General features: G+C 39.7%; 1 protein-coding gene across 9 annotated transcripts in view; it reads right to left on the bottom strand.

Moving 5' to 3' along the window:
• The window catches only part of PSD3 (pleckstrin and Sec7 domain containing 3), a 412571-nt gene that overhangs the window by 160214 nt on the left and 229885 nt on the right, over window positions 1–22472 (bottom strand). The window contains exon 10 of one of the 9 annotated variants that reach the window (XM_084879792.1): window positions 9691–11625. The exons of the other annotated variants lie outside the window; for them this stretch is intronic. Within the exon in view, the coding sequence (XP_084735918.1) occupies window positions 11512–11625 (114 nt within the window). The 3' untranslated portion in view covers window positions 9691–11511. Of the gene's footprint in view, window positions 1–9690; window positions 11626–22472 lie in introns of those variants that run through there. 9 annotated transcript variants of the gene reach the window in all.

Genomic DNA, 22472 nt, shown 5'->3' with positions numbered 1-22472 from the left:
GCCATCCGTGGACTGCTCTGGACCAGCCCGCATCCACACAGCGTGGCTCTGCTTCCCTGTCTTCTGCTCCCAGCTCTGACCAGGACTGGCCCGCAGCAGACTGGATGCTGCCCCAGGCTCTGTGCTGACCGCTCTGCTTGGTGACTCCCCCGGGGCACCCCACACTGCTCTGACCGGCACTAGGCTTTGGTAACCTACTCACTGTCTCCTCAGAATCGGACGACCTCAGCTCTAGCCTTTTCCCCCCACTTCACTCCTCCTCCTCAATCCTGACAGTTTGCAGTGACCTTCTCAACACAAAGGCAGAAATGCCTCGGCATTTCGTGTATAAAATTCTCGAGGAGGCTCATCAGCAGGCCTTCAGTCCAGTTCTTTAGGGCTCCTCTTAAAGCAGGGAGCGTCTGAGTGACCTGGACTAAGTCTCAGCTCCTCCTTGAGCCTACCCTAGAGTTCCCATGTCCTCAGCTAGAGGATTAGAGGACTACAGAGCCTCTCAGGTTGCTCTGGCGCTGATAAAAATGCTCTTGCATTCCTGATCGCAGTGAGAGGCACCACCAGGCACCTGCATCCCAGGAGTCATCCGGAAATTCTCTTTCATCCCAATCCAATGCACAAGTTACTCCCTCTATTCCTGCCGTTTGTCTGCTGTTCCTCCTGATGTTGCTTAAACCTCCCTTCAGCCTCCTCTGTGAAGACAGCCTTATCCCTCCCTCCCCTCCTGATCGGTGGAGCCCTTCTGCCTCCGGCTCCTGGTTTCCCCTGAGCGGGAGTTAGTTGGAGTGCCTCCCCGAGATCGGAGGGCTTCTCTTACCCTCCGGAGAGCTGTCCTGGCACTCAGGCCACAATAAGTGAGGAATGAACAGAAGAGAGGAAACTGGTAAGGGTTTTCAGACCCAAGAATAAAAAGGGACTTACATTTTCTTTGTGTGTGTTTTTTAAATCTCAGACAACAAAACACTGAGCCAGAGGTAGATGAGAACAAAGGGGTGGGGAAAGGGCTTACAGGTACTACCGTGTTTCCCCGAAAATAAGACATCCTCCGAAAATAAGACCTACTTACAGGTTTCCTTCTGAGTGAAATATAAGGCATCCCCCCGAAAATAAGGCCCCCCTAGGCTAAACATGAGAGATTTGTTCCACTGATTCTGAAAGAAATGGAGTCACAAGAAATTCACCAGGAAATTCAGGAATTGGATTGTTATGATGATGTTCCAGAAGATGATGACATGATTGTCATTGAATAAATGAGTAAATTCTTGATACTGTAGGATTTACAGTTTGTCTGGTTTGTGTTGACAACTACCGTACTACCATACCGTATACAGGTAATAAATTTCCTTTATTTCCATTTAACAATAAATGTGTACCGTATTCTTCTTCATGGAAAAATAAGACATCCCCTGAAAATAAGACCTAGTGCATCTTTGGGAGCAAAAATTAATATAAGACACTGTCTTATTTTCGGGGAAACAGGGTAACTATGAGCCAGAGAATGTACTAAAGATTCTGACATGTGTAACCTAATTCAACCCTTATGACAACTGTTCAAATGAAGCAATGCCCCCTCCCTTTTACAGCTGGAGTACGGAGCCTCAGAAAGCTGTGCTAATTTGCCCAGCACCACACAAAGCTGGGAGCGTGGCAGGGTCAGAACTCACCCCACAATGATGTGACTGCAAGAGGACTCGGCTCTTCCCCGAGTCTGTCAGTACCACGATCCCAGCGTCACAGCAGTGCGCACAAAGCAATGCCCACTACAGCTTTCCAACTTTATCTGATAGGAAAATCCTACAATTTGGAAAAAGTGGAATCCTCTACAAACACTGCAGCTGTGTTATTATTCATGTATCAACTCTATAATTATATGTTGGCACGAGGATATAAACCAATACCTTTAGGGATATAATATTCTACAATCCAATCTTGTGCTAAAATTATCTACCAGAATCAGTGGCACATTGCATTTTGGGAATGCCCTCTCTCATCTCCTTCCAGCCCTCCAGAGACTGCAATATAACAACATGGGCTTCAATGCATTGCATCTAATTTTATCATAAAGGAAAAATGCTCTGCCATCCTGTTACCACAGATGAAACTGTGACTGCTGCAAACAGGAGAAAAACAGGAGGGGTCCTGAAGGAAAAAGTGGAACCTAAATGAAATGATTTTCAAATGGCAGGTCAATCAGTATTGCCTATTTAATCAAATAAACACACAAAACAAAACACAGGATGAAAGATGTGTACAAATATTACCAAAAGTTAAATGAGGAAAATAAGCTTTTAACATTTATACATTTTTCCTTGGAAAGCTTTGGAGATTCGAATTTGAGAGGCTGCTCAGAGGGAGGATACAAAAAGGAAAAACAAATGCTAGAGAACAGAAGAGCATTTTACCTTTTGTTCTAATTTCTTGGGATGGTCTGCTCATATCCCTGCAATATACTTATTTTTGACATTTCATCCTGTTTCCACCCTGTGATCTCCTTAGAAACTAAGGACAGCCCCAAACCATGAAGACAGGTGGGCTTTCAATCTGCCGCACAGACTTGGACATGCTCAAATCGGAGTGGGCAGGCCGGCGTGAGAAAGGACTGCAGAGCGCCACAGGCAACAACCCTTTATAATCATAAAAAGTGAGGCCATATCCAAAAACATGAATGTAAACATGTTCTATGTACAGTTATTTATTTATTTATTTTCATGGATATGCGGTACCTGGTGGCTTTTGTTAAGATACCAATGATTCCTGGGTCCCACTGTAACTCGGGTGGGTCTCCACCACCTGGGAGTCAAAAAGCAATTGATATCTATCCTATTTCTAATGATAGGAGGCCTGGATATGACATCATTTCAGTGCCCTATCCAGGGGTTTAATCATGCTAATGAAAATTACCAGAATTACTAATTTTTGGCTAAAGTCTACAATTTCGGCCTTTTGGTTCATTTCCCATGCAGACAAGAGCAGGTCACGCCCATTCTCAACAATAATCTTTCACAGCCTAAAATTACAGGCCATTTTCATTTTCCAAATTAAGGACCACCTTCCTGGGGATTATAGATACAGACAAGTTTTGAGTTTTACGAGACGGCAGAGGACAAGTCATATGATCTTGGAGACTTGTCTAGAAAGACTACCTAATTTCTTTAGCATTGGAGATAGTTTTTGTTTCTTAATAATTTCTATTTAATAATTGCTGACACCTTCTTTTAAAGCTGCTGTGCATACTTCTCTAACTGCATACTTTATGGAAGATAACATTCTAAATTTTAACTTGGTGGAAATTCCTTAACTTCCTGCTCTCCCCCTATCCAAACACCACCACCAATATGCGTTAATAACTAACCTTCAACATTCATACACATGAGTTTTTTAAAAACAAAAAATATTATCTTTTGACACAATGTTATATTGCCCCCCCCCATTTATTTCTAGAAAATAATAAAGTACTAATATTTTACAATATTATGTGCTAAGTCTGATCCTGAGTACTTTATGTGGATTTTCACATTTAATCCTCACATCCGTAAGTAGATTAATATTATTCTTATTCCTAATTTACAGATGAGGCAAATGATGAACAGGGAGAAGAGGAATACTTGGCCCAAGGTCACAGAATTAGTTTTAAGTAGTGGAAATGGGATGAGAATCCAGGCAGCCTGAATGGAAGCGTAATCTCAACACTTTCTCTTCACTATAACAAACATACCCATACAATACACTATGTAATCACCCCTACCATGGCCCCCTGCTGGCCTGATCATCCCGACTTTGCCCCCCTTGCTGGCCTGATCACCCTTGCTTTGCCCCCCTGCCAGCCTGATCGCCCCTACCTTGCCCCCCTGTCAGCTTGATTGCCCCTAACCACCTCTGCCTCAGCCCCAAGCCAGCCCTCCCAGCGGCAGCCACCATCTGAGGCTTGCCTGAACCTCAGGCAACTGCTGCGGTTTTGTCAGGAAGGACATCCGGATGGTCATCTGGAAGATGTCCACCCTAATTAGCATATTAACCTTTTATTAGTATAGATAACAATCCCTGACTGATGGACTATTTTCCAATTTTTGCTACTGTGAATGATGCAGCCATTATTATCCTTGTGCACACATCTCTGTACATTTAAGCATCCAGCATCTTTTTTTCCTTCTGAAATAATTTTAGACTTATAAAAAAGTTGTATAAATAGTACAGAGAGTTACTGTATACTTTTCACCCAGCCTTCCGTTAATGTTAACATCTTACATAACCACACTATAATTACACAAAGCAGGAAATTAACATTGGTATGGTATGATTACCTAAACTACAGACCTTATCTGAATTTCAAAAGTTTTTCTATTACTGTTCTTTTCCTATTCCAGGTTCTTCCACCCCACTTAGCAGTTGTTTTCTTGGCCTCCTCCAATCTGTGACTGTTCCTCATCTTTCATGACCTTGACACTCTGGAAGAGGCCTGGTCAGTGATTCTGTGGTATATCCTCAGTTTGAGTTCGTGTGTTTTCACGTTTGCACTGAGGTTAAGAATCCGGGGAAGGTTATCACAGGAGGGACGTCATGTCCTTCCTGATGCGTCATACCAGAGGCTTTATGACGTCCATCCACCCTATCGCTGGTGATGTTGACCTTGATCACTTGGTTGGGATGGTAGAAGATGGGTGTCTACACAGTAAATTTACTCTCTTTCCCTTTGTAATGAATATCGTGGGAGAGTCGCTTTGAGACTATGCAAAAATCCTGTTTCTCTTCCAACTTTCACCCGCTAATTTTAGCACCCATCGATGGATCCTGTGTGCAGCAATCACTGTGGCATTTTCCTCACGGTGGTTTCCTGTTTCCCTCCTGGTTCTTATAATTATTCATTAAAATTCTTCTGCAAGAAGAATCTGTCCCTTCCTTACCATTTTTTACTTATTTAATGGATGTTTATTTTGATCTATGAGTTATCATCTAAATACTATCATTTTCTTCTTCAAATTGTTCCAGCGTTGGCCATGAGGAGATCCTCCCAGTTGGCCAGTTTGGCCTTTGGGCATGCTGCCCCCTTTTTGGAGCACTTCCTTAATTTTCTGGCACCACAAGTTCTAGCCTCCTCTTGTATTTTCCCCGCCCCAGGTCTAGAACCACACACTTTTCTCCAAGGAACCCTTGTTCATTTGATTGGTGAATGGTGTTTAGAAACCAAGGCCTGGATGGGTGCTGGATTGGTCACTGCTACTGAGTGTCATTGCTTCTAGATCTTCCCTTACTTTGTTAGGAAATACCCGTGTATGTACTGACCCAGAAATACACCCCCAGTTACCTTTCTGTATGTGTCTATACATTAAAAACTGTGAATTCACACTGGGAACTCCAGTTCCAATCTAACACTACAGGATTCACTTTACCTTTCCCCCTTTGCCTAAACTGTATCACCTGAATGTATTTGCTTATCTGTTTAATGCTAGTGCATAAATAATAGTTTCAGAATTGCTGGCTCATAGCCTCCTTTGCTCAGAGGAAATAATGTGAAGTTTAGAAAATCACATTTAGAAATAATGTGATTTTTTTAAGGTTAAAAAGGGTTTCTCAAAGAAATTTTGACAAATAATTATCTACTCTTACTAATGATAATGTAAAAACACACTGGAAGTCAGAGTTTGGCCTTTTTATAAAAATACACCACTTACTGGAAATTATCCACACTGGATCTTTAATTATTACAAATAAGAAAAACATTAAGAACATAAGAACCTGAAGAAATTACCTAAGCAAGTTTTTGAAGGTCTGGTTTCATGTATTTTTTATTCAATTTTGCACACAGGAAAAATATGCAACTGATATGGTGGACTGCCAGAAGCACTGTTAAACAGAAAAAAATAAGTGAAAGCTACAGCAATCTGTTAGGGCTATAAGAAAACGTACCTGTGTATATTAAAGTGGGGAAAGCAATGGTAAAAGCTGAAATCAGAACCAGTTTCCGGCATCTCTGGATATGAAAGCACAGAACTTTAATAAACTATCGGAGACCGTGGTGGACGGTGACAGGATGGCGACTGCAACACGACGAAGAAAGCAGGGCTTCCCGTGCAGGTGCTAAGTAGCTGAATTAGCTGCCGGATGAACTGCCATACACAGAACACAGAAAAGCAATTCCTAGAAAAAACTATTTCTCCCCTCAAAGCTCGTAACAAGTGACACAGAAGAAGAATGGGTTCCTTTGGCAGACCTCTCTAATCGTCATGCCCAACACCAGGTGTGGGTGGAAGGTGGGAAGAAAGAGAAAGAAAACACACTGGCAAGGGATAGGAAGAAAGGTGTAGAAAGGATGCTAAGTGAGCTCCAGAAGGTTAGAGAGAAACATGCGAGTCACACAAGGAAAAGTGACATGTGTGATCCCTGGCTTTCTGCCACCTTACTTTCCCTTTTGAATTTTATTTCGCAGATCCAGCTTTGCCAACAAACACCAGCTAGCTGTGCTGGCTTCATTCTTCTAGCCCTCGTGGACGCATCCTTTAGAAGGCTGCATAAGAATGGCCATGGGCAGTTACAGCCTTTGTATTTGAAAAAGGTTGGCAGGAAATACTTTAAGGCTTTTTTGTATAGATATATGCATGTCTTTCAAAATAAAAAAGGTATACACAAACTTTTTGAAAAGCTTACAAATAAGTAAGAAGAAAACAAAGAAGTATTTTTCCTTTATTTGGATTATTTTCTAAAAATCAGCTAATAAGGCTACAGCGTGTGTGTGTGTGTGTGTGTGTGTGTGTGTGTGTGTTTGTGTGTTTGGTGTGTGTGTGTTTTTGTTAATCCTTACCTAAAGATATTTTTCTATTGATCTTTTAGAGAGAGTGGAAAAGAGAGGGAAAGACAGAGAGAAACATAAATGTGAGAGAAACACATCGTTGGTTGCCTCCTGCACACACCCCGACCAGGGCCTGGGCTGGGAGGATGGGCTGCGGTGTTTTGATTGATGCCCTGGGCCAGGGCATCTCTGTGAAGAAGCTGAGATTGCCCAGGTGTCACCATCCACATAGAACAGGTACAAAGTTCACTAAGAATGGTCAGAGAGTTAAGTGCTGTGGGAAATACAAAGGAGGCGCTAGACGTCTTATGGAAAGCCACATTCCCTGGTTTTCATCAGTAGATTTGGAGTTTTGAAAAGTTTAGGAATATGGAAATACAACTTTTGAGACTTTCATATTATTTCTGCTATTAAGTGTGTAACTCTTTGACATTCTTCATATTTTTCTCCTTTGATCTAAATAAAAACCAGCCCCTGACTTTATGCTACACTGGCCTGAAGGGCTCTGTGTAACAGACAAGGAGAGCATCCGTGGAATAAAGCACTATTCTAAGTGCAAAAACGTCACCTTTTCTTTCTCCACATGGGCAGTTAAACTATTACTCCTATGTATTCTGGCTCCAGAGCATCCATGAGATAAGTAAACGCTACTGCTTCAAATGCGGTTTCTCAGATGTTCCCCAGTTGGAAGTCATTTACATTTAATCCGAGAGCCCTCGGTATTTTATATTGACCTCTCTTTTGTAGGCAGAACTCTAAAGATGCTGCCCCCACCTCCGGGATTCTCACCCCTAGTTAATCTAACACTCACCTAGGTGCTGCTGGGAAGGAACTCTAAAGATAAAATGAAGATAAATGCAGAAAGATTATTCTGTGAGTGGGCCCAGTGTAAATGTACCCTTCAAAGCACAAGAGGAAGATAAAACTATCACTCAGGGATGCACCAAAAGAGAATAGCTGAGGATAGATGAGGAAGAAGGGAGTCAGAGAGAGATGAGAGATGAAGAGTGAGGACTTGACCCATTATTGCTGGATATTAAGACAGAGGGAGGTGACCTCCCAGCGGAGGAGCCTCAGCTAACAGCCAACAAGGAAATGGGACCTCAGTCCTACAACCACATGGAACTGAATTCTGCGAACAGCCTGAATGAGCTTGGCAGTGGATTCACCCTCAGAGCTTCCAGAAAGAAACATAAGCCTGCCTATACCGTGACTGTGTCATGTTTGAAACCTGGGGCAGAAAAAAATCCCAGCCAACCTCTGGCCTATAAATGGTGAGGAAATCAATCTGTGTTGTTTCTTGCCCCCAAGTTTGTGGTAATTCATTACAACAGCAATAAAAAACTAATGCACTTTCTTTTGTACTTTATTCTATTTAATAGTTCAAATCTCAGAGGACATCAGAATCACCTGAGGAGCTTTTCAAAATGCACATGGGCCCCACCCCAGAGATTTGAAATGGATGAGGGGAGAGCAGGAAGAAGACACCCAAGAGAGTTTTTTGGGTTTTTGCTTATAGCTCTGTAAGTGACATTTCCCCCAACATTGAAAACTATGAGATGATTTGACTTCGAATGGTGAGCAAACAATTCAACATACATATATGTATCATGTAATCTTAATGCCACTCTAATAAATTTAATAAAAAATAAAATAAAGGCCAGGTCTGGGCTCTTGGGGTATCAGGGCCAGTGATGGAAGATACATATTAGAATCACCTCCAAAAAGTTCCTACATGCCCATTCCCAGATAATAGCAATCCTCACATCCTCAGAGCAAACCACTGTTGACTTTCTCCTATGCTAGAACTTCATAAAACAAAATCCTCCTTGCAAATATTTGCATATAGTTTCTTCATTCTTGATGTTGTGTGCAGGTACTCCATTCCTTTTTATTGAGTACTAGGGGCTCCTTGCAGGAAGATTCCTGCAATAGGACTTCCTGCTGTGGTCCCCACCGGCTTCCCTCCCTTCTCCCCACCACACCTCCCCCCGTCCCCCCACCCCGCTTGCTTGCTTCTCTGCAGCGCTTGGCTTCTTTCTTCGCTGTCTTCAGTCTTCACTCTGGCCTGGATATGCAAAATAATTGCCATCTTGGTTGGGTTAATTTGCATGCTCACCCTAATTGGCTGGTGGGCATGGCTTGTGGGTATAGCAAAGGTACGGTCAGTTTGCATATTTCTCTTTTATTAGAGAGGATTACATTGTCTGAATAGTTTACCCATTCATCTGCTGGTGAACATTTGGGTGATTTCCAGTTGGGGTATACTATAATAAAGCTGTAAGAAATACTCTTGTGACATACGCTTTCATTTTTCTTAAATTGCTGTGTTATAGGGTAAGTATATGTTTAATTTTATAAGAAAATTCAAGACCTTTCTCTGAAGCGTCTATACCATTTTAGCAGTTCCCATCTGAGTGAGAATGTCAGTCGCCTACTTTTTCTCCCCTCACTGCAAATGATTTTATTGTGTAGCCAGAGAATGACTATAATACATTAAAAATTCCTTCAGGGCAGGATGCATGTGTTACTCATCTTTACATTCCCTAGTATATTTAGCACAATCTTTACCAAAACAGGAATTCATGAATCTTATCAAATTTCATCTTGATCCAGGCTTCTGATTTTTGCCATACATGGCAAATCTATTATGTATGCCTTCTATATCTAATCATAATTAGTACATAATTTTTAATAAATCATTTTGTAATCTGTATAATCATGAATCCAACATTTGTTTTCCCTACCAAATTCTGAGCTGAGGGCATGGCCTGTGTCTGTCCTATCAAGGCCTGCACCCAGATCCAGCACTGATTCTGGCTGGCTCACAGCAGGGCCTAAGTGAATAACAATGTGCATTAGTGAAAGAAAAATCCTTTCCCCTAAAGTTTTTTGTTTTTTTTTTTAAATTGAAATAATAAGGTACAAGTCTCCACTCTGGGAGAGTTCTAGGTTTATAGCTCTCAAAACTTTGAGGAACACAGATACCTAGAAAAATCTGATTAAAGTTACAGATTCCTTCATTCTCTATCAAAAAAATTATATATACAATCACACACATTCACATTTCTATATACAACATCAAACTGTTCACATAAGCTCACAATGCCTATCCATGGGCAAAAATCATTGAACCTTGTTTTATATAAAACTACAATATTTCCCCTCACAAGTATTTATTGAATATCTGATTTGCCCTGGAATCATACTAGGTATAAGGGATACTGTGACCAACAAGACACAGTCACTGACCTTAAGAATAAGGGAAGGGAGGCAATCATGCACAGGTGACAAGTAATATCATTTAATCAAAATTCATATGTTTTCAAAATCCATAATTCTTTTCTTTCTTTCTGAATGCAAGCAATCAGGTATTTAATAAGGGATATGTCTATAAAAACAGGAGGAAAGGGGTTAATGATTAGGCAAATTATAAACTAGTTTCTGATTCTGTAAGGCTGTCAGTTGATATTTCTGGATGTAAGGCTCAAGGTTTCTTTTGCTGGAATGAAGGCAGGCAGTGACTATCTGACAGAGCCTCCTTGTCTGCTGTGTGAATGTCTCTGATGATGTCATCAGGTGCTTTGGTGAATTCTGCACGGCTGACACTGCATCACCACTGAGATGGACTAATAAGTATGAGCTGTTGTGGTGATTCTTCTGAAGTTTATGTTATGTCATTTAGTTGCAATTTGCAATAACTCCAAGTCAAAGGATGGGAGAAAAATGAAACATTAGTTCAGAGGGTTATAGCCAAATACCTAAGGAAACTAGCATAATTCAGTTTATAGGTGAAAAATAAAATGTGAAAGACAATGATCTGAACTAGAGTTTAATATCCACGAATGTGTTTATAGACTCTATTTAAAAACAAATTATCTCCCTAAAATAACCCTAATTTTTCTCAAAGATAATAAAATTAAGACTATTTAGTGTATAAGTCTAGTTTCAATAAATTCGGCTTGATTATTTGCATAATCACAACAAGAATAGCAATTGATCATACAGAATTTCTTTTTTCTTTTTTTAAAAAAAATATATCTTATTGATTTTTTACAGAGAGGAATAGAGTTAAAAACATCAATGAAAGAGAATCATCGATCAGCTGGCTCTTGCACACCCCCCACTGGGTATGTGCCCACAACCAAGGTACATGCCCTTGACCAAAATCGAACCTGGGACCTTTCAGTCCGCAGGCCGACGCTCTATCCACTGAGCCAAACTGGTTTCAGCCATACAAACTTTCTTAAATCTGTTTTGCTGGAACCTCATAAGAATATCCAGGCTGAAGTTTAATTAGCCACAAAGTAGGTGAAGAAGTCAAGCCACATAGCTGCCATCAAGGCTTTGCATGTGACACCACAGATTTGGGTGAATCCTCAAGCTCTCTAGGTTAACTCAAAATGCCTTGAGGTTCTTTCTTTGCCATATCTCAGGAAAGCAACTTTCATTCCCTACCTGGAAAGAAGGTAACTAAGCCATGAACCATGTTAATAAGCAAGGTTCTAGGCAGATTTTCCAAGGGGCTTTTATCAGTTTCCAAAGTTAATCCTAATTCCTTAAAGCTTTCTGGTGACATCCACAGTTTATGCATGTCTCTCAAACATGATATGCCATTCAAAGTCTTGGTTCATAAAACCAGTTTCCAATTGTTATAAATAGAAAAAATTCTCATTAAATTCATGCAAAAAATAATATTACCATGAAAATTCAGTAATATTCATTAAGAGTTTTCAAATTCTAGAGTGATCAGGTAGGGAGAAAAATATAAATGCTTCAGTATTGTTTACAGAGGTATACTTTACCGAAATGCTCAAAGAAAAGAAAAAACCCAAGTTGCCTTTTATCTAGAAAACAAATTTTTAAAAAATCAGCAATATTTTGAACAAAGTCATAAAAATAATAATTATCATCACTCAGTTCATTCAGTCCCATACAGTCAATTCTTTATCCAGATCATCTACCAGTATTTCCAGTTATTCTTTAGATTTCTGTAAATGTACATCCAGTTTAAAGGTGTGTCTGAAAATTTGTTCTCAGACAACTCTACTTTAGAATAAGTCAGAGTCCTATCCATTAATCTTTAAGAGAAAACCCATTTGCAAATGCATCAGAATAAAACAATAACTGGAGGTAAAGGATGGAACTTGAAATGGCATGGTTATATAGCTGATTATATTATAGTACAACTGACAAAGAACTTTGCTTTTCAGTCTCAATCTGGCTTTTTCTTTAAACCCTAGTTGTAGGCCTTCATTCAGCTAGGCTTCAGGTGGTTCTAAATCAGGGGTCTTCAAACTTTTTAAAGTGGGGGCCAGATCACGGTCCCTCAGAGAGCTGGAGGGCCGGACTATATGAACTACTAATCCCTACTGTAACACCTTGGCTGCGCTCACTGCCCAAAAAACCTGGCGGGCAGGATCAGACTCCCCTGGGGGCTGCATGTGGTCCGCGGGCCGTAGTTTGAAGACGCCTGTTCTAAATGATGGTTGCTCTGTTGTTTAGTTGTAATTTTGATGTGGCTGTGGGAGGATGCAAGTACTGCATAGCTACCCATCACTTTTCAAAAATGTCCCTTTTGCCTAAATCTACAACATATGACTAGACTGACAACTGGGAATGCAAATAATAACTCTTCGAGGTTATATTTTGGGTGCACAGATTTACCTTTGATTTATGTTTCTGGAAGTGAACGAAAAAGAGGAAAAGTAGAGTAATGATACATTTATGTTGCATTCTCAAGGAATAATTATTTCTAGAATTAGCAACCTTCTAGTGAAATGACTTCTACCAGGAGTAAGCACTGAAATCCCTTTGCATTCTTCTTCAAATGTCAGTGTTGAAATGAACATAGTTTTGTATTTGGGAAAGAATGTGAAGGTAGAAGAATTCTCAACATGTAGTCTGGTGAGATGAGGAAGAACCACCACAGGAATGTGTGTCTACACTGACCATGAGGCACAGTTTAAGAGGAAGATTCATGTTCCTGCATCATCCTTGTGAGGTCTGGGAAGATGTGTTTCCTGGTATTTCTGAGGAAGCCACATCCTATATAATAAAAGGCTAATATGCAAGTTGTCCCCTCAACTTGGAATTCCACCAGGAGTTCGATTAGGGGGCAAGTCGGCCAATTGCCCGCAGCCCCTCCCCTGGGCCGGCCCCACCCCAGATCGGTCCCCCCACCCCGATCCAGCCGGACACCACCCGTGCATGATTTTGTGTAAGGGGCCTCTAGTTATAGCATAAAAGATATGCCACCACTTGTGGAAAGTTTGAGAGGTGGGCAAATGTATAAAACCACCAAAAGAAATATAAAGCTCTAAAATAACAACAAAAAACATTGATAGGGAATAGAGTTCAAGAATGTTTGGGGTAGAGAGATGAATTATTCTATATTAGCAGATCTTCTGATTGAAGCTAATTTGTTTAAATGCCAAAAGCTTTATAAAATAGTTTTGTTGGCAATCTTTCCAAATCTATTTCACACTCCCTAGCTCCTTAATCAAACTAAGTAAACATAATGTAACATTTCTGATGACTCATTAAGTACTTCCATTACTCTGCCGTGCACCAACACAGCCATTCTGAGAAGCTACTGACTACACAAATTTGCCTGTCCTTTGTCAAAACAACTCCAGCTGCTCGATTTAGTGACCCAGTGTTTTTTAAAGTTCCATTTTTCCTTATATCTCATTATGAAATTACTTCGTGCTAACGTCCATAAAGCTGACAAAGAGCACTCCTCCAACTTCATCCTCCGAATTCATGACTAACTGGGAACATAATTATTTCTTCAAAATAATTGATTTAAAATACTTAAAAAAAAATTAGTAACAACCTAAATGGTTCTTTTAATTAAATTTTCTTTAGAAAAATCAACTGGATGTGGCTATTGCCTTGTTGTGAAGACCTGGCTCAGAGCGGATCAGTGGCAGGTGCCTAGCCCAGGCCCAGTTTTCAGCACTTGCTTGCATATGGGTATTTGCCTGTGTCTTTATGGCCACTTGCTTAGGATACTCCAGGGGGAAAGGCTGGGCCAAAATTTTAAGGTAAAAATTGTGGTTATTTTTAAAAAATAGGCCAAACTCTATGATACCCATTTATTGTGGCTGTTCAGAGTTATTTTTATTTTTTTGTGTTTTCAACTTTTTCAGTCTTCTACTGACCTTTTACATAAGTGAAACATTATTAAAACCACAAAGCACCTCGTTTTCCTTTATAGATTTTTTGTAGTTGTGGATTTTTTTTTTTGTGTGTGTGTGTTGTTGTTGTTGTTGTTTTTACTGCACAGATACATACAAATGCCTTTAAGTTAAAAGTTGTTTCTATGTAACCTTAATGGATAGGTAAACACCGTGCTGAGGAAGGAATATCTGCTATGATAGCTCATTTGCCATTGGATTGTCGGCCGGTTACCGGTTAAAAGAAGTGCTTTGCTCCCGAAGAACTGTGCCCCACCCCACCTTCACTGATATATCCTACCCAGAAGAAGGATGGTTTAAACTCATTATGTGACCCACGACATTCTGATCACTAGTACATGTTCACGCTTGAGTGATAAGAGCAGCAACCTTGATGAAGTATGTTATGACATTTACAAAACGGTTCAAACACACGTTCTAACTTTTATGGATGCATCTGAATATAAAATTCTGTAGCACTTCTTCATGATCCAATTAAAAATAGAACCTATCTAGGAATTCTTGGTATTCCATTACAGTACCCTTAATGATTACTACCTCCCCATGAAAAACTTTTCTTTTATTTGGTTAAAAATCTGGGGGAGATAAGAGATCAACCGAAGGACTTGTATACATGCATATAAGTACAACCAATGGACACAAAACTCTGGGGAGGGAGGGTATGTACAGGAGGGGAGGACATTGGTATATGTACAAAAATAATAATTTAATAAAAAAATATTTTTTTTAAAAAAGGAAAAAAATCTGTACTCTTTAAGCAGCATCTGTTCTGTCAAAATGTTCTAATCGACTTATTTTTTATAGATTTTTTTTTTTAAACACATGAACATGATTTGTGGATCTTCAGCTACTTCACGGTATTATCCTCATCATTACCACCATTTTCAAGGTTGGAACCATACCAAAGGGAGCGTCATTATTTTGGCCATGACGAGCACATCACTGGAAACAATAACATGAGGCAAGTAGAGGCAGAAACACACCATGAATCTCTGATCACAACTCAGCTTGGTTTATTTCACCGAAAAAAAGCTATTTTCCAAATTTTAAGCCACAACCTTTAAAGCTTTTCTCTTACAAGGCTCTCCTGCTTATATCAGGACAAGCATCCAAGTCCTTTTCCTCCCTGGATACTGTTGCTACCAGGTTTCCATGACCTCCTCTGACAGAGCGCACCTACTCTAGGCAACAGTTGATGCTCTTTTTTTAGCTGCACTTAAATACCACCCATAAGTTCCTATTTTCAACTACATACTCCAAATATAACTCAGATCAAGTATTTTTCAGAATTCACTGAGGCTTTTCATTTATAAGAAGTTCAGACTTGTCCTGGTAAGGTAGCTCAGTCAGTCAGAGCATTGTCCTGATATGCCAAGGTTGTAGGTTCAATCCCAGGTCAGGGCACATAAGAATCAACCAATGAATGCATAAATAAGTGGAACAACAATTGATGTTTCTCTCTTTTTTTTTCTCTACCCCCCCCCCTCTCTCTCAAATCAGTAAAATCTATAAAAATAAAAGCATAATATGCAAATAGACCAAACGGCTGAATAGGAGAACAACCATCCAGACAACCATGCTATGACACGCACGGGTTCCAGGTCAGCCAAGGCGGGTGCGATGTGATTGGTTGGGGGACCTGCCATCACCCCATGATTTCCCCGCAGAGGGAGGCCCAAGCCACCGACTGGTGGGGAGATCGATCAGGGGGGCTCCACAATCGAAGGCCCCAGAGAGGCCCAGGCCACCAACTGGCAGGCTGTGGTGGGTGGGCAGGGCCACCCTCTGCAGGGCGGTTCATCGTGGGCTCCTGGACTTCAATGAGGGCGTAGGCCGGGTTGAGGGACCCCCTCTGAGTGCACGAATTTCGTGCACCGGCCTCTAGTAAAAGTACTAGTACTAAAAAGAATAAAAGTTCACACTGTTTTCAGACTGTGCCTGCTTCTTCCTCCTATAATTCTTTAGGAGTAATCTTTTGAGAATGCTGCTACCAGCAAGGTAATTTTCTTGGACTTAAATCTGAACTTTCCCTATTAAACACACACTTCTTTGTCTAAACTAATATGTGAAATATAAAAGTTAAAGCTTTAGAGATATAAAAATATCTTGGGAGATGATTTGAATTTAAAAAGAAATGTGATGTTAAGAACGTTCCCAGTACTAAGATTGAAAGGATCCTTAGAAACCATGTATAGAGTTTTTGCAACTTACTTCTTTCCCTTAGGATATTTTGCTTAAATGACATTGCATGAGTAAGTTTGAGTGCAACAGAAAAACAAAACAAGAAGCTCTGGTCCAGGTGGGAAGTGGTGACAGGGAAGGGGTGGCCCCTGGATACTGTGGACCACAAAAGCCTGAACTAAAAATTATGAACCCACCCCAATATCTTATTTCACAGGGAACTAAGGCACCCCGAGGTGGAATTATCACCCTGAGGCTCTATCACTAGTCACTAGCAGCATTAAGACAGCCTCAGAGCCCAGTCACAGGCACTAGAGCAGCGCAAAGAAACAAGCCAACCGTGAGCTCACCTGCGTGCATTCTAGATGACACCATGCCAGCGGCTGAACACAATCACTGTGTTAATCTCCACAGTCACTCTTAGAGGGAGGTCTTATTACCCATGTTATATATGAGAACACAGAAATGTGAAGTGGCTGGCCAAGGTAAAATATTGGGGTTGTTTTCAGATCTGCCACTAACCACTTCTCACGGCCATGAAGCTGTCCAATACATTTGGCCTCACAAATCAAACATTAACTCAGAAGGATCTATAGGGTTACCGTACTTTTACTGCTCTTACATTCCACATAGTTTAGAATAGAGGTGGATAGAGAAAGGGACAGGGGGGCACCTGAGAAAATAATTTTGCAAAATAAAACTTTAACACTAAGCACAAAAGAATTCTATTGCTAATACAATATATTTCCCTCAGTATGATCATCACTCACATCCAAGACACCATTTCTTTTCCCATGGACAACTGAAACCATTTTTTTAACTGTTTTTTCTATTTCTAGTCCCACATCCTTCCAGGCAATTCTCCACAACATCCAGAGTAATAGGAATAATTTTTAAATAAATAGATTCATGTGATTTTCCAATTTTCAACTCTTGTGGAAAAAACAACAACAAAAAAACTCCCATTGCCTTTTTCTCAATACACCATTGTCTTTAATGCAGCTACACAGTTCTTTCTCAGCTGTTGATCATGACATTCAGCACTTAGAAAGGCCTAGAGCAGTAAAATTTCATTATGCTAATCTAATTTTTAAAATATATTTTATTGATTTTTTACAGAGAGGAAGGGAGAGAGATAGAGAGCTAGAAACGTCAATGAGAGAGAATCATTGGCCAGCTGCCTCTTGCACCCCCCTCCCCCACAGGGGATGTGCCCGCAACCAACGTACATACTCCTGACCGGAATCGAACCTGGGACCTTTCAGTCTGCAGACAGACGCTCTACTGCTGAGCCAAACCGATTTCAGCATGCTAATCTAATTTTTAACTGATATATAAGTCTCTGGCTGAATGGAGAGAAAATGTCCCAATTTGCCTTTTTTTTTTTTTAAAGTTTTATTGAGATAATTGTAGACTCACAGGAAGTTTGTAAGAAATTAGAAATTGCTTGCACCTTTTACCCAGTTTACTCCAACAATAACATTTGCAAAATTATAGTGCAATATCATGACCAAAATAATGATATTGATAAAACTTATTCTTGTTTGGATTTCCCATTATACTAGTCCTCCCTGGTAATATTGGAAGCAAAGATGAATGGAAAGAGAGCAAACACAAGAGGAGAATATTGTTTAAGGTCCTCCTTTTGGTGGGAAGAAAAGTAGGGTAACTGTCAGTGTTAAATGTCCATTCTCCTCCCTGGCTGCAAGGGTCCACTCAGAAAGGGAAATGGAACTGTTAGAGAGTGGGGCCTGCTTTGGTCTCTCCTTCTTAGAAGAATCACTACAGCTGTTGCTGTCACCATGTAAACAAGTCTTTTTTGGAGTTTGAGCTTATAAAAAATTTCTTATATCTCTAATACATTTAAAAAGACTAATGGTTATGAGCTTGCATAGTATAATGATATATTTCATACTTATGTTTCTTCCTTGTCCAACAAGACCCATTAATCTTTATTAAAAACGTGTTTTTCTTTGTTGATTTTTTGTGACTATTTAAATGCTACCATCTTGGCTAATTTCTCCATTGTTTTCACAAATTATTTTGCCCTAAAAATAGCAAATGAAATAAACTTCATTTAGAACAAAATATATAATGCTTTCAGCCAAGTACATATATTAAGCAATGAACGCAGGTAATCTATATACACTTAGAAATTTCTTTTAAAAGAACCTTACCTAAATTCTGTCCTTTGGGGAAGCAAGGACAAACATATGCATTTGAGTAAGAACTTTTGTTGGGATTCTACCCAATAAACTATGTAACAATTTATTTATCATTCCATTAATGGAATGAAGCATGCAAATTTCACTAAGCTGGGCATACTGATTTACATTTTTTCAATTTATCTGCCACTCTCCCCTCCTACCCTGCACCCGAACTCTCTCTTCACCGTTAACTACAGACTGAGAGTGAAAAAAAACTTTTGGTTTCCGTTGACTGCAAGCTAATTTCAAAGTTAATAAATTCCCAAGTAAAGGAGAGGCAAGCAATTTCTACCAAAAAATTAAATTTAGAAAGAATATTGCAAAGTCAAACATCTAATCATAAGCCTGAAAGGGTGGCATGTTACTGACTTGCCCAAGCAAGGTTTATTTACTTGTTTTTTAATGATTTCTAGTGAGACTGCCTTTAAACTGGAATTATTCTTAAAGCTACTTGTGTACTTAGATTTAGGAGGAGGCATGTTTTAAAAACACTTTGCACATTGCATGCAGTTTGTTTTTTAGTTCCATTAGAATCATTTTGAAAGACTTAGGTTTTTGTTTTGTTGTTTCTGTCCTCTCTATCATTAAGAGGATATAAATATTCTTAAATTAGAGATTATTTTAGCTATTTTTTTTTATTCCCTTTGGCATCTACTGAATTCAACTGCTGCTGAGGGGAGAAAAAGTAAAGACCTAACTATTGAGTAGAATAAAAATTTTAAGGAGAACATTATTTGAGTATGAAATGGTAGTGGCAATAAGAAAACCAGAATAATAAACAATTAGGGTTTCCATGTTTCATTGCCAAAAGCCACATTCTCCTCAAAATGGAATTCTTGTGTAGCCTGTAACTAACCTTCAATCCTGTATGTCCCAATGCCATTTTTCATTGGCTCCTCTTATTTTATACTAGAGGCCTCGTGCACGGATTCATGAACAGGTGGGGTTCCTCAGACTGGCCTGCAGGGATTGGGCTGAAACCAGCTCTGCGACATCTCCCGAGGGGTCCCAGATTGTGACAGGGTGGTTCTCGGGTGATGCACACCGGAAATGGGCTTCCCTCTTCTCTGGTTTCAGGTGCATCACCCAAGAAATGCAGCTGCCAAGTCACCGCAGCTCAGCAGCTCCTGCACTGAGTGTCTGCCCCTGGTGGTCAGTGCACATCATAGCTACCAGTTGGACAGTCAAATGGTCAAACGGTCGCCGGTCACTTATACACACACACACACACACACACACACACACAGACAAACACACACACACACACATATATATATATAGAGAGAGAGAGAGAGTTTCTTCTCTTCTTTCATGTAAGGTACCTATATAATGTTAAGACAGACTTTATAAAACAAATACCTCTTGTGAAGGATTCTTATGGCTCTTCTTTGGAACCAACTAGTCTTTAGGGGAAAAGGAAGCCTTTAGTAACAAGGATTAAAAATCTTACTACAAAGGGATGAAATGCTCAAGGTCAAAGTCTCAGATGGTTCATTTTCAAGAGCAAGAGAATGTGTGTGTTTAGGCTAAGCAGGGATGGGGGACAGAGTTCTTACCTGTTGACACTAATCACACTTGACCCTAGCAGGTGTAAAACACCTTAAGGTTCAAATACCTTCAGAAAGGGATGGAGTCCCTTTCCAGCACGCTTTGAGCTATGTGACGAATAAAATAATATTATACAAAAGTTTAATGATTAAAATAACTAGATGAGGTGAGAACTAATAAAATCTCCCATTTCAAAGATGAGGAAATCAAGAGATAAAGTTTAAATGAATTTGCTCACATCCCTCAGTTAGAAAGAGATGGAAGCTGGGATTAAAACCCAATCAGAATAGCTTCCTAATCCATAATCACAATCATCCATCTTTTGGAAAATTCAGCCTCCAATCCAGAACTGGCCCACATTTGACATTCCCACCCCTCTATAGTCATGTCCTTAAGAGGCTTACTATTTATTAGAGAATCTTATTAAGTCTATCATAACCAAACGTAGAACCTCCCCTTCGCCTTTCTTCTCCGCCTCGTCCCCAATGATGCTTGAAGGCAAACTACATCAAGTATTGGGATGGGCAGGCCTTATAGACCATGAGACAGGCCAGATGTTTTGGCATATTTTATTGAATGAGTTACTGTCTTGATGTGGTGAGATCACAGGGAGGAGACAGGAGGGAAGGGAAAAGAAAGAAGAGTGAAATAAAACAAAAATGGTTTGAAGAAAACATTTTCTTGCTGAAATCTGCAGTAAAATCCAGATTCCTACTAAAATGAAAAACTCATCTTGGGTCAGTGTGTGGCTGGGCTTTGCTATGAAAGGAAATCAATATTTTACTTGACAACTTCCATGCTAACCACCACTGTCATTTTTCACTGCCATTTCACTGTCATCTTCTCACAGTAAATAAAGAATAGTGTAACACACACTTTCTCCCCTGAGGTTTGTGAACATGATCTTGATTGTACAATGGCAACAAATCACCCAGCAAATTCTTGGCAGACTACATCAACGAACATATGTTTACCCAAGGTGAACAGTGGCCACTGGACTGGATGGTAACTACATTTGCTTTCAGACAGCTCCATCCAACATGCTCTACAGCTGCGCAATAATTTACCCACAGTCGCATGCTACCATAAGGCGGTATACCACTAAAATCTAAAAGCTTCAACATGAAAAATGTTCCTGTCAATTTTGATTTCTGACATAACTGGGTAAAAGCCTCACAAATCCTCCCTTAGAAAGACTTCATTATTTGCCATGCTAATACAGCTAGACTGAAAACAGACTTGTTAACCTGTATCCACACTATAGCTTCAAAGAATGTGCAGAACATATTCATCATGTCACAATCCTACACCTTTTATTTCCCATTCAGGATTGTAGCTTCAGAAATGGCAGCATTTGCTTTGTTAAAAAACAGCTTAAAAAAATACCTTCTTAACAGATAGGTGGTTGCCAGTGGCAGGGCTAGAGGAGTGGGCAAAATGGGTACGGGGAGTCCAAGGTACAAACTTCCGGTTAGAAAACAAGTCATGGGATGTAATATCCAGCATGGCGAGTACAGTTAATAATACCGTACTGCATATTTAAAGGTTGCTGAGAGAGTATCTCTCAAACGTTCGCACCACAGGAAAAAAAATTCTGTAACTATGTATGGTGACGAATGTTTAACTACATTTATTGTGACCATTTTGCAATATATACCAATAGCGAATCGTTCAGTTGTCCACCTGAAACCCATATAATGTTTGTAAGCCAATTATACTTCAATAAAAAATGCATTCCTTATATAGTAAGCTGAAGCTACTTTCCTTTCTGGGTCTTTTTCATAATGTAATTTTTTAAAACGCCGCAATGAGTGGGGAGGGTTGAGGGGTTGAGGACAAATATGTGATAGCTTAATCAATAAAATAATTTTAAAAAAACAAAGCTGCAATGAAAGTCAGAAAAACTAACAATCTCACTGTACGATATTTTTATAACTTCTTTCAGTTTCCACAGTATGTATGTCTTGCAGAACTCTATTCTACACAGATTATATAGTTTAAAAGTCACATAAAACATAATGAAGGACATATTTTAACTGGTACATTTCCATATTACGTGTGATTCAAATGTGTCACCCTTCTTAGCAAATTCATTCAAAGAAACTGATTTCAAATTCATTCAAAAGAAATCTAACAAAGTTTTTTAAAAGGTTAGAAACAAACAGAACTCTATAAAAATCACGTTTTCAACATACATTATCTTATCCTGAACTTCTAAAATAGTCACATTCATGATCAATCACTGTGTTGTATTTGATCAAATGCACATTTCATTTATGCTTCTGTAGAATGATATGATTTACAAACTGTCTCCTTGAAAACAGTCTAGTGACACGAAAAATACTCTGACTGCTGCCAATGATAAAACTGAGTGTAAACAATTCAGGCATTCTACGATTGCTCAGACTTAATCTAATCTGTTTCCACAGACAACCTGAGTGCCTTTGGGACTAGGGGCTGAATACAGTCTGAACTGCTTCCAATATAGTCTGCACCTGCTTTTTGTTTCCATAGTGAATGTATCTTTGTGACCGCTCTCAAATTCCGACAGTCTGC

This window comes from Pipistrellus hanaki (genome assembly GCF_964339955.1).
Source record: "Pipistrellus hanaki genome assembly, chromosome: 3".
In the NCBI taxonomy this organism is placed as follows: Eukaryota; Metazoa; Chordata; class Mammalia; order Chiroptera; family Vespertilionidae; genus Pipistrellus; species Pipistrellus hanaki.
The sequence above is the reverse complement of the archived record's forward strand: the minus strand, read 5'-3'. Positions and strand labels throughout refer to the sequence as shown.